The sequence below is a fragment of the Hypanus sabinus genome, chromosome 23 (assembly GCF_030144855.1).
Source record: "Hypanus sabinus isolate sHypSab1 chromosome 23, sHypSab1.hap1, whole genome shotgun sequence".
Classification (NCBI taxonomy): Eukaryota; Metazoa; Chordata; class Chondrichthyes; order Myliobatiformes; family Dasyatidae; genus Hypanus; species Hypanus sabinus.
Window position 1 is genome coordinate 50,743,253 of NC_082728.1, and position 13,875 is coordinate 50,757,127.

The following is a 13,875-nucleotide window of genomic DNA, read 5'->3' on the forward strand; positions in this document are numbered from 1 at the left end:
AATGAAATGCTGAGGCTCATGTAACTTCTTCAAAGTCAAGTCTCACAAAATTCATAAAGGGCTACTGACAAAATTATTTATTAAAAGACTTGATAGCATAGGTGCTGGGTGGATGTTTCTGCTGACTAGTACCAGTAGTAGAGAGGAATCTAGGAGTTCTGGTGCATTACTCAGGAATAGCTAGGAAGCAGGACTAATAAGTTATTAAGAAGACAAGCTGCATTTTGGAGTATGTTGCAAAGGGCTGGGTTGAAAAATAGGGAGCATTTGTTTCAATGTTTGCAGGGGCTTTCATGAGATCTCAGATGTAATACAGTTTTGATCACCTTAAAAAAACTGATATAACAAGATTGAAGTCTGTATGCAGATGATCTACCAGGCTAATTCCTGGGATTAGAGACTTGACCTACAAAGAGAGATGAAATAAATTAGGTCCACATCCTTGGCATTCAGAACAATTAGGGGTGACTTTATTTAAACATATAATATTCCAAGAGGTCCTGACTAGATAGGTGTTGGGATGCTTTCACTTGTGGGAGAGTGTTGAAAAAGGGAATATTACTACAATTTAGGGGTCATAATTTAAAACTGCTGTATGTAGAAATTTCTACTCCGAGGGGTGAATCCCTGGAGTTCTCTGCCCCAGTCAGTGGTGCAAGCTGAATCACTGAAAGTATTTAAAATGAAGTGGGTAAATATATATAATATAGTGAGGTATGAGTAAATTTTTTTACTCAGAGAGTGGTGAGTGCGTGGAATGGGCTGCCAGCAATGGTGGTGGTGGCAGATATGATAGGGTCTTTTAAGAGACTTTTGGATAGGTACACGGAGCTTAGAAAAATAGACAGCTATGGGGAAGTCTAGTAAGTTCTAAGGTACGAACATGTACAGCACAACTTTGTGTGCTGTAGGTTTTCTATGTTTCTATGAAGAAATGACACAGAAAGGAAGCAGAGTTGCCCAGAGTACATCGGGCATGATAACATTAAAAGCTGGGGGAGGCTTGAAGGGGTGATGCCTACTTCTGTTCCCCTTTCCTTGTGTTCTGTTGCACTGAAAGCATGCTGTGGGATGAAGGCACTTATGTCACAGACTTAAAAACTCATCCGTTTTGTTTTTACAGTTAAAGCTATCCTTTCCCATATAACACACTGTACTAGATGCAGTTTTAAGATTATTTGTATCATATTCACGTTTGCATGTATTATTTTATTTATTATTCAGTGTGGAACAGGCTCTTTCAACCCTTTGATCTACGCTGCCCGGCAATGCCCCGATTTAAACTGAGCCTAATAACAGGACAATTTACAATGACCAATTAGCCTATCAACTGGTAGGCCTTTGGACTGTGGGAGGAAATTGGAGCACCCAGAAGAGCCCGGGCAGTCACGGGGAGAATGTCCAAACTCCTTATGGACAACAGAGGGAGATGAGTTGTGCTAACCACTATGCAACCATGTTGCCCTGGGCATTGCTCCTTCTATTGTGCAAATAATCAATCCAACCAGATTCAGACATACTTACATTGTAAAGTTTTCTTCAAGAAAGCACCTGTTTCGTAGTAGTCCTGCCCACAGCTGGACCCCGACAATGCCAAAAATAAAGAAGACAAAGAAACAGAGGAGAAGTACGTTGCCTAACATAGGCAAAGTGTCCAGCAGCAGGGTCACCAGTATCCGCATACCTATGAGATAAGAACAGAGAGCAGCTATTTTTTCATCAGTTTATTGATGCTCAGCAAAACAAGTTGTTTTATTGATTAATACATTTACATCCATTAGGTCTATCCATCATCTACCAATATTAGTATGCTTCAAAGAGGATTAATATACTGCTCTCCGTACAGGTAAGATATCCTCAGTTATTCATGCACATTTATCTAATTAATCTGTCTCCTATCTATTAAGGATTGCTCTGCTATCTTTTAATAGCACACACCACTAAATTTGGTGATGAATACTTTAATCATTAGTCATTAATACAAAGTATTGATGCATTTTAGTCAGTGTTGCTACCTTTGTTTGGTCCACACTACCTTCTACATTTTCTGGGTATTAAAGGACACATTGGGGTGTATGGGGTGTCCTGGAAAGGGCAGCACCTCTGGTGAAGGGGTTTGTCGTGTCCATTCTGAGACAGCTTACTCATATTTGGTCCCCACTGGATACTCAACTCTCACCTGTGGCTCCAAGTAGCTGTTTGCATGTGATAGTGGCCACACCCCGGTACACCGCCTTTACAAGTGGGCTAAACCAGATGAGGGCAGCTCTTGGCCTCACACCCTAGTGAGATAGGGGCATGTCTGTCCCAGTATGTGAAGTCAGCTCTGGCGGACTGTGCGGGAGAGACCTACAGTGATGTCTGACGGCCAGGAACATGCCACTGCAATGCTCTGTGGAGAGCGAAGGGCATGTCAAAGCACAGAAGATGTCATGATCATTCACTGCAACCAAGGAAGTTCGTACCACTCGACTTGGACTGCTGAGGTCAACTGCCCCAGTGTGATAGCTTTTCCACTTTAAAAACTCTCCTGCACAGGTTTCCTGTCACCATTGGATATGACGGATAGCCACCAAAGGACAAATTCAACTTTTTTTATTACTAAAATACATACAGGCTTGAAGTTTCATTGGATTGTCAAGATCAAAGTATACACAAAGAGCTGTGGACATGCTTAGGACATCACAAGTCAAAAGAATGGAGAGAAGCAAAGCACATTTAATGCATTCAGTACACTCCTGGGACAAATGGGCTTGTCACTTGTCAAAACAATTACTTCAGGTATGTGCTTAGTTGTATCATAAACAGTATACTAATGCTATGTGTTATAAACTTTAACTTCATTAGTCAGCTATAAACCAGAACAATTCATAATTGTGGTAGTCGTTTTTTGATCCATAATTTCTACTCTGTTTAAGACTTCAGAGTAAATGTACCAGAGGTTTGAGAAAAATGGCATTTTACATGTGCAGAAAGAAGAAATTGGGATTATTTTCTTTACAGGAGGCAAAATTAAGATGAGATTTAATAATGTTAGTAATTATGAAGGTTTTGAAAACAATAACCTACTGATTCTACAAGGAGGGAAGTCCCACAGAGGATGCAGTTTCAAGAAAACTGGCAAAAGAAGCAGAAGGAAAAAACTGGATTTTTTTTTAGCAATTAGATGCAATATGCTGGAATGCACAGCCTGCTAGGATGTTGGGTGCAGATTCAATAGTAATTTTCAAGTATGATATGCTTGGTAAGGGACCAGGATTTTCATATTCTTGGCAACCTTTCTCAAAGATGTACTAAAGGCACAATAGAGTGAACCAACTTATTTTCCACACAGTCTTCATTAAGACTCATATCTAGCTCAGGAACGTCTTAAAAGTGGACTATATGGCAATGTATAGATCTGGTATAACCAGCAGCATTCTGGCCTCATTATATTGTTAAATCCACTTAATAAATATTAGGATAAATAACTTAGGTATGGTACTAAATGTTAACTATTTGATATGGAATTCATCCCAATAAAAGGTAGCGCCTTTAAGAAATGAGTACGAAGTGGGAAAGAGAGAGGAGAAGAAAGTGTATGGTGTGCTGTGATTAACTTAGCTTACCAAGCTCCTAAGCTTTATTCAGTACCAGAACTCCAGATCTTTCCAAAGAGACTGGATCCACAACTTTATTCAATGCCCATGCAGTATCAATGTGCTTTTGACATTGGCGGATAATGAAATATCAGGTTGAAAAGAAAAATAGATTGGAAAATGTCACAGAGAGAAGGATTTATAAATATGTAACATCTGAAGAATTTGCATGAAATCATTGCTGATAGAAAATCTCCCTATTATAAAGTCTGGAAAGAGCACTCAATACCCAAAGGGTTCACTTTGAGATGTATTATGAATAAAAAAATAGAGTGAGGGGTAATTTTACATTACATTGTTGGAGTATTAGCTCCAGTACATCGATCAAGTATATGCTCCCTAAAACCAAATAATCACAAGATAACACCCTTTCCATCAACAGTCTCAAGTCAGTGGACCAAGCAGTAGAAAAAAAATAACTCTGACAACAAAGACTTTGCTTCTTGAATACTTTTGGGTGTATCCTATGGATTTTGGGCTGCTGATCATAAAAATCACCATGAAATTTCCCTGTCATGCAATTTTTTTGAAATAATCTATATTTGTTGTTTCAATTCCTAATTCAAATCCAAATAACTTGTTGCCAAGATTAGAGAAGACATTTTTGTTGGTCCACAATCAAACATGTCATCAATAACAGGCAATTCGAAGAACCTCTAGTGGGACCGGAGAAAATCGCATGGAAGGCATTCAAGGATGTTGAAAATTTTCTTGGCAAGTACAGAGAACCAAACTATGTGCTGCTGGTTGCCAACAAGCTTCAAACATACAAACCCATGAAGTTCAATGTGCCACTAAAGATTCATTTTCTGCATTCCCATTTATAATTCTTCCCTGCAAATCTTGCCAGTGGTGAGCATGCTGAAAGGCTTCACCAGGACATTGTGGTCATGGAAAAATAGTATCGGGGCATCTGGAGTTCATCAATGCTAGCTGATTATTGTTGGACACACATGTGAAGCCTCAGACACCGAGTACAAATGGAAATCACCAAAATTTTTTATCTTAGTTGAACTATTGCAAAGAATCAGTAACGTTATGCAATTAAACACATTACAGTATATTCAATAAAAGTTAATTTCTTGTTCCTCCAAATTCCTACATGATACAAGTAGTCTGAAATCATATTTGTGTTTAACTTCAAACAACATTTTTGAGGAATGCTTTCGAAAAAAAATTGTTGTCCAGTGTGACCTGTGTCAGTATAATGTGCTGGTGAAAAGATGGGTGTTAGTGTTAGCAATTGTGTTCAAGAAACTCTGGGGCTCTCAATGTTTGTTTTGAACTTTCTATTCAGTACTTTGAATACAAGATGTGTATTATGGATGTGTACAAAATACTGATGGGGTTGCGCATGGAGTATTTTGCACAGAGATAATTACCCTGTTATAGGAAAGATGTAAATAAGATGGAAAGAGTGCAAAGAAGATTTATGAGAATGTTGCCAGGACTCAAGGGCCTGAAAGAGACATGGCTGCAGGGAGATCAAACCTGGGAAATGGATGTACAAGGGTATACGTGCTATCGTAGGGACAGAAATGTGGGCAGAGGGGGTGGGGTGGCCCTGTTGGTGAGGAATGAGATTCAGTCCTTTGCAAGGGGGGACAAAGGATCAGGAGAAGTGGAGTCTGTGTGGATAGAATTGACGAACAGTAAGGGCAAAAGGACCCTAATGGGTGTTATCTATAGGCCACCAAACAGTAGCATGGATATTGGGTGCAAGTTGAATAGGGAGTTAACATTGGCATGTGGCAAAGGTAATGTCGCAGTAGTTATGGGGGATTTCAACATGCACGTGAACTGGGAGAATCAGGTTGGTGCTGGACCCCAGGATAGGGAGTTTGTAGAGTGCCTATGGGATGCATTCTTGGAACAGCTCGTATGAGAGCCGACCAGGGACAAGGCTATTCTGGATTTAGTGTTATGTAATGAACAGGATTTGATAAGCAATCTTGAAGTAAAGGAGCCATTAGGAGGTAGTGATCATAATATGGTAAGTTTTTATCTGCAATTTGAGAAGGATAAGGGCAGATCGGAGGTGTCAGTGTTGCAGTTGAACAAAGGAGACTATGGAACCATGAGGGAGGAGCTGGCCAAAGTTAAATGGACGGATATCCTAGCAGAAAAGACAGTGGAACAGCAATGGCAGGTATTCTTGGGAATAATGCACAAGGTGCAAAATCAGTTCATCCCCCGGAGAAGGAAGGATTCAAAGGGGGGAAAGGGACCACAGTGGTTGACAAAGGAAGTCAGAGATTGCATAGCATTAAAAAAAAGGAAGTATGACAGAGCTAAGGTGAGCGGGAGGACAGATGATTGGGAAATTTTTAAGGAACAACAGAACTTAACTAAAAAGGCAATACGGGGAGAAAAAATGAGGTACGAACGCAAGCTAGCCAGGAATATAAAGGAGGATAGCAAAAGCTTTTTTTAGGTATGTGAAGAGAAAGAAGATAGTTAAGAACAATGTTGGGCCCTTGAAGAATGAATTGGGTGAAATTGTTATGGGAAACAGAGAAATGGCAGAAGAACTTAATAAGTACTTTAGATCTGTCTTCACTAAGGAAGACACAAGCAATCTCCCAGATGTATGGATGGGCCAAGGACATAGGGTAACAGAGGAAATGAAACAGATTGACATTAGGAAGGAAACAGTGATGAGTAGACTGATGGGACTGAAGGCTGACAAATCCCCAGGTCCAGATGGTCTGCATCCTGGGGTACTAAAGGAGGTGGCCCTGAAAATTGCGGATGCATTGGTAATCATTTTCCAATGTTCCTTAGATTCAGGATCAGTTCCTGAGGATTGGAGAATGGCTAATGTTATCCCACTTTTTAAGAAAGGAAGGAGGGAGAAAACAGAGAACTATTGACCTGTCAGCCTAACATCAGTAGTGGGGAAGATGCTAGAGTCCATTATTAAAGATGAAATAGTGGCATAGCTAGATAGCAGTGATAGGATTGGGCTGAGCCAGCATGGATTTACCAAGGGTAAATCATGCTTGACTAATCTATTGGAGTTTTTCGAGGATGTAACCAGGAAGTTAGACAAGGGAGATCCAGTGGATGTAGTGTACCTCGATCTTCAGAAGGCATCTGATAAGGTCCCACATAGGTCACACGTGGGTAAAATCAAAGCTCATGGCATTGGGGGGAAAGACATTGACATGGATAGAAAACTGGTTGGCAGATAGAAAGCAAAGGGTAGCGGTGAATGGGTGTTTCTTGGAATGGCAGGTGGTGACTCGTGGGGTGCCACAGGGCTCGGTATTGGGACCACAGCTGTTTACGATTTACATCAACAATTTAGATGAAGGCATTGAGAATAACATCAGCAAGTTTGCTGGGTGGCAGAGTGACATGTGATGAGGATGTTAGGAGAATTCAGGGTGACTTGGATAGGCTGGGTGAGTGGGCAGATACTTGGCAGATGACGTTTAATGTGAATAAGTGTGAGGTTATACACTTTGGGAGTAAGAACAGGAAGGCAGATTATTACCTGAATGGTGTAGAGTTAGGTAAGGGAGAAATACAAAGAGATCTAGGAGTCCTTGTTCATCAGTCACTGAAGGTGAATGAGCAAGTGCAGCAGGCAGTGAAGAAGGCTAATGCAATGTTGGCCTTTATTACAAAGGGAATTGAGTACAAGAGCAAGGAAATCCTCTTGCATTTGTACAGGGCCCAGGTGAGACCACACCTGGAGTATTGTGTACAGTTTTGTTCTCCAGGGTTAAGGAAGGACATCCTGGCTGTAGAGGAAGTGCAGCGTAGATTCACAAGGTTAATTCCTGGGATGTCAGGACTGTCTTACGCAGAGAGGTTAGAGAGACTGGGCTTGTACACGCTGGAATTAAGGAGATTGAGAGGGGATCTGATTGCAACATATAGGTTTATTAAGGGATTGGACAAGATAGAGGCAGGAAATATGTTCCAGATGCTGGGAGAATCCAGTACCAGAGGGCATGGTTTGAGAATAAGGGGACATATAGGACAGAGTTAAGGAAAAACTTCTTCTCCCAGAGAGTTGTGGGGGTCTGGAATGCACTGCCTCAGAAGGCAGTGGAGGCCAATTCTCTGGATGCTTTCAAGAAGGAGCTAGATAGGTATCTCATGGATAGGGGAATCAAGGGATATGGGGGCAAGGCAGGAACCGGGTATTGACAGTAGATGATCAGCCATGATCTCAGAATGGCGGTGCAGGCTCGAAGGGCCGAATGGTCTACTTCTGCACCTATTGTCTATTGTCTAATTGTAGGAGAGATTGCACAGGTTAGGATTTTATTCCTTGGTGCATCAGACACTAAAGAGTAGACTTGCAGTGGTGTGTCAAGTCACAAGGAGCATAGACAGAGTGAATACACTCAGCCCTTTTCCCATGGAAGGGGAACTAAGAACTTGATGACATAGGCTTAACATGACTTAAAGGGTGTGAAGGAGCAACTCTTTCATACAGAAGGTGCTGTGTTTTTGGAACAAACTGTCAGAGAAAGTGTCTGAGGCAGATACAATAACAATATTTAAAAGACATATAGACACGTACAGGAATAGGAAAAGTTAGAGGGATACAGGCCAAACTCAGCAAAAGGAACTAACTTGGACGGCCATCTTGATTGGCATAGACCAGTTGCGCTGAAGAACCTGTTTCCTTGCTGTATGATTCTATGATATCAATAGCCAAGGCTTGTTCCAGGAGCAGCTAAAACATTCCCTGCCTCAGACTACTAAAAGTAAATTGCAGAACATAAGCAGAAGAGAAAAGCCTTGTTTTTAGTTACTTTAGTGCATGTCAATGTTTCAGACAAAATTCCCAGTTGCTCAAAGTGGTTTGAAAAGTTATCATCAATTGTTCACTTTTCGTTTAGATTATCATAGATTAGTTTAACTACACGTGGGAGTAGTTCTGGGCTAGCAATTACATCCTAACCTCTTCTGAATGGGATCACCATGAGCCAATGGTTAGCTCTGCCCAGATTCAGTGCAGTTTAGAACAGCTGCAACTGTAGTCAACATCCCAAACATTCCAAATCCACATGCTGAAAAGCCATAGCTTCTACCCCAGGTAAATAGTGCCAGAATTTCAGGTGTAAAATGTCATAACAAAGAATAAAGCATGTCTATAATTGCAACAAGCTAAATATCACTAAAAATGCTTTGATCCCACATTTGTATTAGTTTCCCTCTTTCAAAATTGCCTCATTTAAACCAATCTTAAATTAGTTCTCTGATAGTTATTGACCGTCAAAGACAAAATCACTTCTGGCATCTCTTAATATTGATGAAAATGATGGATGCGATTTTCATATATTTTGTCCTATCTGTAAGTTTCATTTTTAGAAATATTATATTTTTGCGATATGAGTGATAACCAGCCAGTTTGAAAGTTGATTTGCCTAATTATAGCATCAATTAAACAACACAGACTTGGCTCTTATCATATATCAGATTGTCACTAAATTAGAAAAGATGATGATTTTTGGCCTTAGAAAAGCTGGCAGTAGTCCAATTTCACTGATAAAATAATCGTTATTAATGACAATGGTCAAATGACATGCTTTTAATCTGACAATTTAAAGCATGGCTAATATGGGCCATTTATCTTCACGGATGTCTGATTGGTAATGAAGTTTTAGAAAGGATGCTATTTACACAAAGTAATTGGAGAGAGTTAAGTGTGAGAGCCATTTTAGAGAATAGAATTAAAGATTAAACACCTTAAACATTGTACAAACACCTAATGTCTGCTGTAAAAATGCTATTCCCTTCTCCCAGTTTCTTTGTCGCTGCTGTGTCTGTTCTCATGATGTGGTCTTCCAATCCAGGACATCAGAGGGGTCCACAGCACTAAAAAGGTTGGGAACCCCACCCTGAAGTCCATTTATACCTTTTATCCCTACCCCTCCCCCAAATTGTCCATTGTATGTCTCTTCTGCACATTATGTGTGTGCAGTTTCTCACGCAGGATACCGGCCTGGAAGCAGTGCCTCAGTTTTCTTGTGATGTGTTTGGAACTGACAAACCACATACAAGTGAGCAGACAACCAGACCAATGGAGTGCTCAACAAACAACAAACATAAAACATTTATGTATTAATACACTTAACTGTAATTCTCTCTATGTGTTTGTGTTACTTCAAGGTTGTAAAATTATTGCAGTGCTGCCCAAGGCTAGAGACAGAGCTCTCAGCTGCAGTCTTACGAAGTTGATTAAGGTGAACCCCACAGCCCCATACACATTGGAAATTAGGAGGATGAGATGTTTTCTTGTTTGAACATACAAAATTAAAAGGAGAGTAGATGCTGAGAGGTCACCACTCTCGGTGAGATATTACATTTAGGGCGGATAATATCAGTAACAAAGTCAACCATTTAACAAAGATGAGTAGACTGGTGAATCTAGGAAATCTGCTAGTCAAAGCTTAAATTGCTGAATAGATTTAAGACTGAAATTGACAGGTTTTGGTTCACACTGGAGTCAAAGATTATGGGGAACAGACAGGAACTTATTGAATGGTGGAGCAGGTTTGAGAGTATGTCCTTATTTCTTGGTTCTTATATTCCACCTCTGTCCTTGGCCTGTGCAGAGAATTATGGCCTGCTAACTGCTGTCAGGGAACTGAGTCAATGAGTGAAAAGTCGAAATGCAACATTGGACAGAACACCAGTGTTGATCAGAGTTTACAGAGGGGAGTTCTGTGTGGAAGGAGGGAACATAATTTGCAGAGGCAAATTAGGAGTTGGGAACTGGGTAAAGGGGATAGGGTGTAACCAATGTTTACTGGACAGCTGGGGGCAGCAGAAACAACAAGACTGTATGGCTGGTAATTCAAGAGAGAAGCTAGTGAGAAAGCACGTAAAATCTGAAGATTGCTATGAGAAAATAACAGTTAACAATTTCCACTGTGTGAACATTCAAAGAAAAGTTCTAAGTAAATTTAATTATTAAAGTAGATATATGTCACTGTGTACAGCCCAGAGATTCGAATTCATCAAATACTCGAATTTATCAAATAGTGACTATAACAGTATTAATGAAAGATCAATCAGAATGCAGGTCAACAAACTGTGGAAATGAGAATATAAATAAATAGCAATAAATAACGAGAACATAAGATAATTAGATAAAGAGTCCATAAAGTGAGATCATTGGTTGTGGGAACATCTCAGTGGGTGGACAAGTGAATGTAGTCATCCTCTTTTGTTCAGGAGCCTGATGGTTGAGGAGTAGTAAACTGGTGTTGCGTGTCCTAGGGCTCCTGCACACACCTCAGCTTTTTACCTTTAATTTGTTTGATTTGGAAGGATAAGAAAAAAATGTGAATTACTAAGGTAAATCTATCAGGTCAATAAAATAATATTGATCTGGTAGTCTGATAACTGTTCTTGATGAAACAGAATGTAGACCCTGCAAGTAACTAATATATAGAACACTAGTGGCAAACACCATGGTTTGAAATTGTTTATATATTAGAGATTTTTTTTAATAAAAAGAACTTGGCTGTGATAAGTAGTGTTACAAAGAAGAGCTTAGATAGCATGGAAAGGGAAACAAATTGGGTGGCTTGAATTTTTATACAAATCTTTAATTTCAAATGTTTAATTTACTACTAATAAATCCCACAATTTCATGTTTAACATTAAAAAAGTTGGTCTTTCCTTAGCTCAAATAATGAGCTTCAAGATGTTATCTATAATAAAACATACTTTTCTTTCAGAACAAAAACATTTTTAACAAAAGCTCTGGGAATTGTTGTTGCTGTAACTTTTGTACTGTTTTGCAAAACTGCAGTCTAACACGGGTCATGCCCTGTACAAATTAGGTAAATTACTAGAAAGTTCACACATGTCAAATTATTTCCATATTTTATTGCTGTAAAGAATGGAAAGCCCAAATTCAAGATATGTAATTAACTACAGAGCTGAAATAACATCATCTACAAAGACGATGAAGCAAGTGAGGTAATAATTTGCAAGCATGCATTTTAAGATCCCAAAAAAATTTTTAATCTGGAGATTTCATTCTCTGCTTATTTTGTACATGTAACTTTCACAGTCATCCACTAAATTATTAACTGAACTGATTTTGACAAGTCATGAAATAAACAGTTAAAAACTAAAACTATCTTGTTGACATTGACATCACAATAGTAAGAGTGATCACTGAATGATACTGGTGTCCCAGTATAAGAAATATGAGCAGGAATATATACCATGAGTATGGTCAGTATTTTACCTCAGTGCCATGTTCTGCACTAACCATTATGTCAAAGTTCCCGTACTATCTGATACAAACACACCAAGAGCCTATACCCGGTGTATCTTCCATTAGCTCGGATTTTCTCTGCACTTCCTTATTAATCCAACGACCGGCTTGCTGGCTGTTTACTCTCATCACTAAATTTTTAGGGGCAGAACTAAAATTCAAAGCTGCTGGACCTTTATCTTTAGATGTAGTACGTTGTCCCCATGACTCATTTCAAAGCCTTACAAATTGCAGCTAGCAGCTACACAGTGCGACTGCAGCCAAGTAGCGACCCATGTACTTATTGGTGTCTCTGGGGAGGTGGCAGTTAGGTGGTGTGTTGACAGTGACCTGGTGGAGGCAGAGGGAAGCAGCATACAAGGAAGATCAGATCTGCTTGATGGAAAGACCCTGTAGAGGCAGCCTCAGAAGGAAGTGGTGATGTTGTTGTAGGAAAAGGGGAGTGGGAAAAGGGCTACTGGCGCATGAAACCTGTTTAAATCAGCAAAGAAAACTGTACGTTTGGTGAAGAATTGAGTAAAACAACTAAAAGATGTCACGAAATTAGTTTAACATGGTTTCAGCACCTGCAGAGACCAAATAATCTCATTCTATAATTAATTATTAAAATATTTTGTGGAATATGAATGCCAGTTTAGATAGTTTATAATGGGATTCGTGCACTTTAGATAAAAAAATATTTTTTCAAACCTTCTCTGAAAAGTAAACACTTGCAAATATATTCAAACAGTTATCAGTAATGAACAAATTCTAGATGATGGAGTCAATGTTGTTAATTGTGTGCCAAAGGCACTGGTCAAATACAACAGGGTTAAAGTTGGTTTCAGAGGAGATTGACTTTGCTGGAAGCATCCAGCAGATATGTATGTGTTATTTTGCCACACTGTTGTCTCTCTCTCTTTTCAGACAATCTAGCCAGCCCTGGAAGGGTTTAACATTATATTGAGACCTCAGTGGTATTTAGATGTTCCTTTACTGCTACCATTTTTGGGCTGAGGGCTGAAATGAACCGAAACTACAACTATCAGTCTTAAACTTTTTGCAATTTGCAATTACAGATCTCACTAACACTAAACTTATGACATTAAAAGACAATAAATAAGCCCATTTAGCCCTTCAGATCTGCTCAACCACGGTTAGGGTTAGGGTTCAACCCCATCATGCCATTTTTGAGCATCTCTCATTCTTATAAGCACTAGAAAATACAGACTCAATCTACTCCATCTCTTAATACCTTTGCCTTATTAGTGCTTAATACGTCTGCATTTTGGCATTAAGTGATTTGTTGCAAGCATTCACAAGTCCTATTGAGCATCAGCATTACCCAGTCTCTCCAGCGTTTAACAAATCCTCTGCCTTTCTGTGTTGTTCACTGAAGTAGATGATCTCACAATTTTTCAGTTTCTATTCCATTTGCCATGTTCTCAACCACTCACCCAACTTGTTCATATTTCCTTGAAATGTATACACATACCCATAATCCTTAGTTTAGTAATGCCAGCACAATGGGAAATATGATATTTGACCATTTTTCCTTCTGTCAAATAACAAGTTATCACTCTAATTTTCAATTAGAGGTGTTGGAATAAATCCTCCAATTCTATTTGTTCTCACGAGTTTCTTGTGTGGGACTTTGTTAAAAGCTTTTGAACATTTAGATATTTCATATACACAATTTTAGCCTTATTACTTCTAGCAATGTGCTCAAAGCAGGTTAGTGAGACGTGGTTTTCCTTTCATAAATCAACGTTGTCACTGCTCAGTTTTATTTTGCAACCTATATGCTTATTGCATATTTCATTATACAGTCAACCATCTTTTTCTACAACTGACAGACTAATAGTTCTCCATTGCTCACTCCCTCATTTCATAAATAGCACAGTCACATCTGATACATTGTAATCTACAGAAATAATCCAGAATCCAGAACTTTGGGTGATGATGAAGAGAATTCTGGAATATAGATTATTAACCCCT

The 13,875-nt window shown here is 39.3% G+C and overlaps 1 protein-coding gene across 2 annotated transcripts in view; it reads right to left on the reverse strand.

Moving 5' to 3' along the window:
• Positions 1–13,875, reverse strand: part of LOC132380187 (voltage-dependent T-type calcium channel subunit alpha-1G-like) — a 319,151-nt gene that overhangs the window by 251,080 nt on the left and 54,196 nt on the right. For both annotated transcript variants that reach the window (XM_059948872.1, XM_059948871.1), the window contains exon 4: positions 1,525–1,684. In XM_059948872.1, coding sequence (XP_059804855.1) covers positions 1,525–1,684 — 160 coding nt within the window. The remainder of the gene's footprint in view (positions 1–1,524; positions 1,685–13,875) is intronic.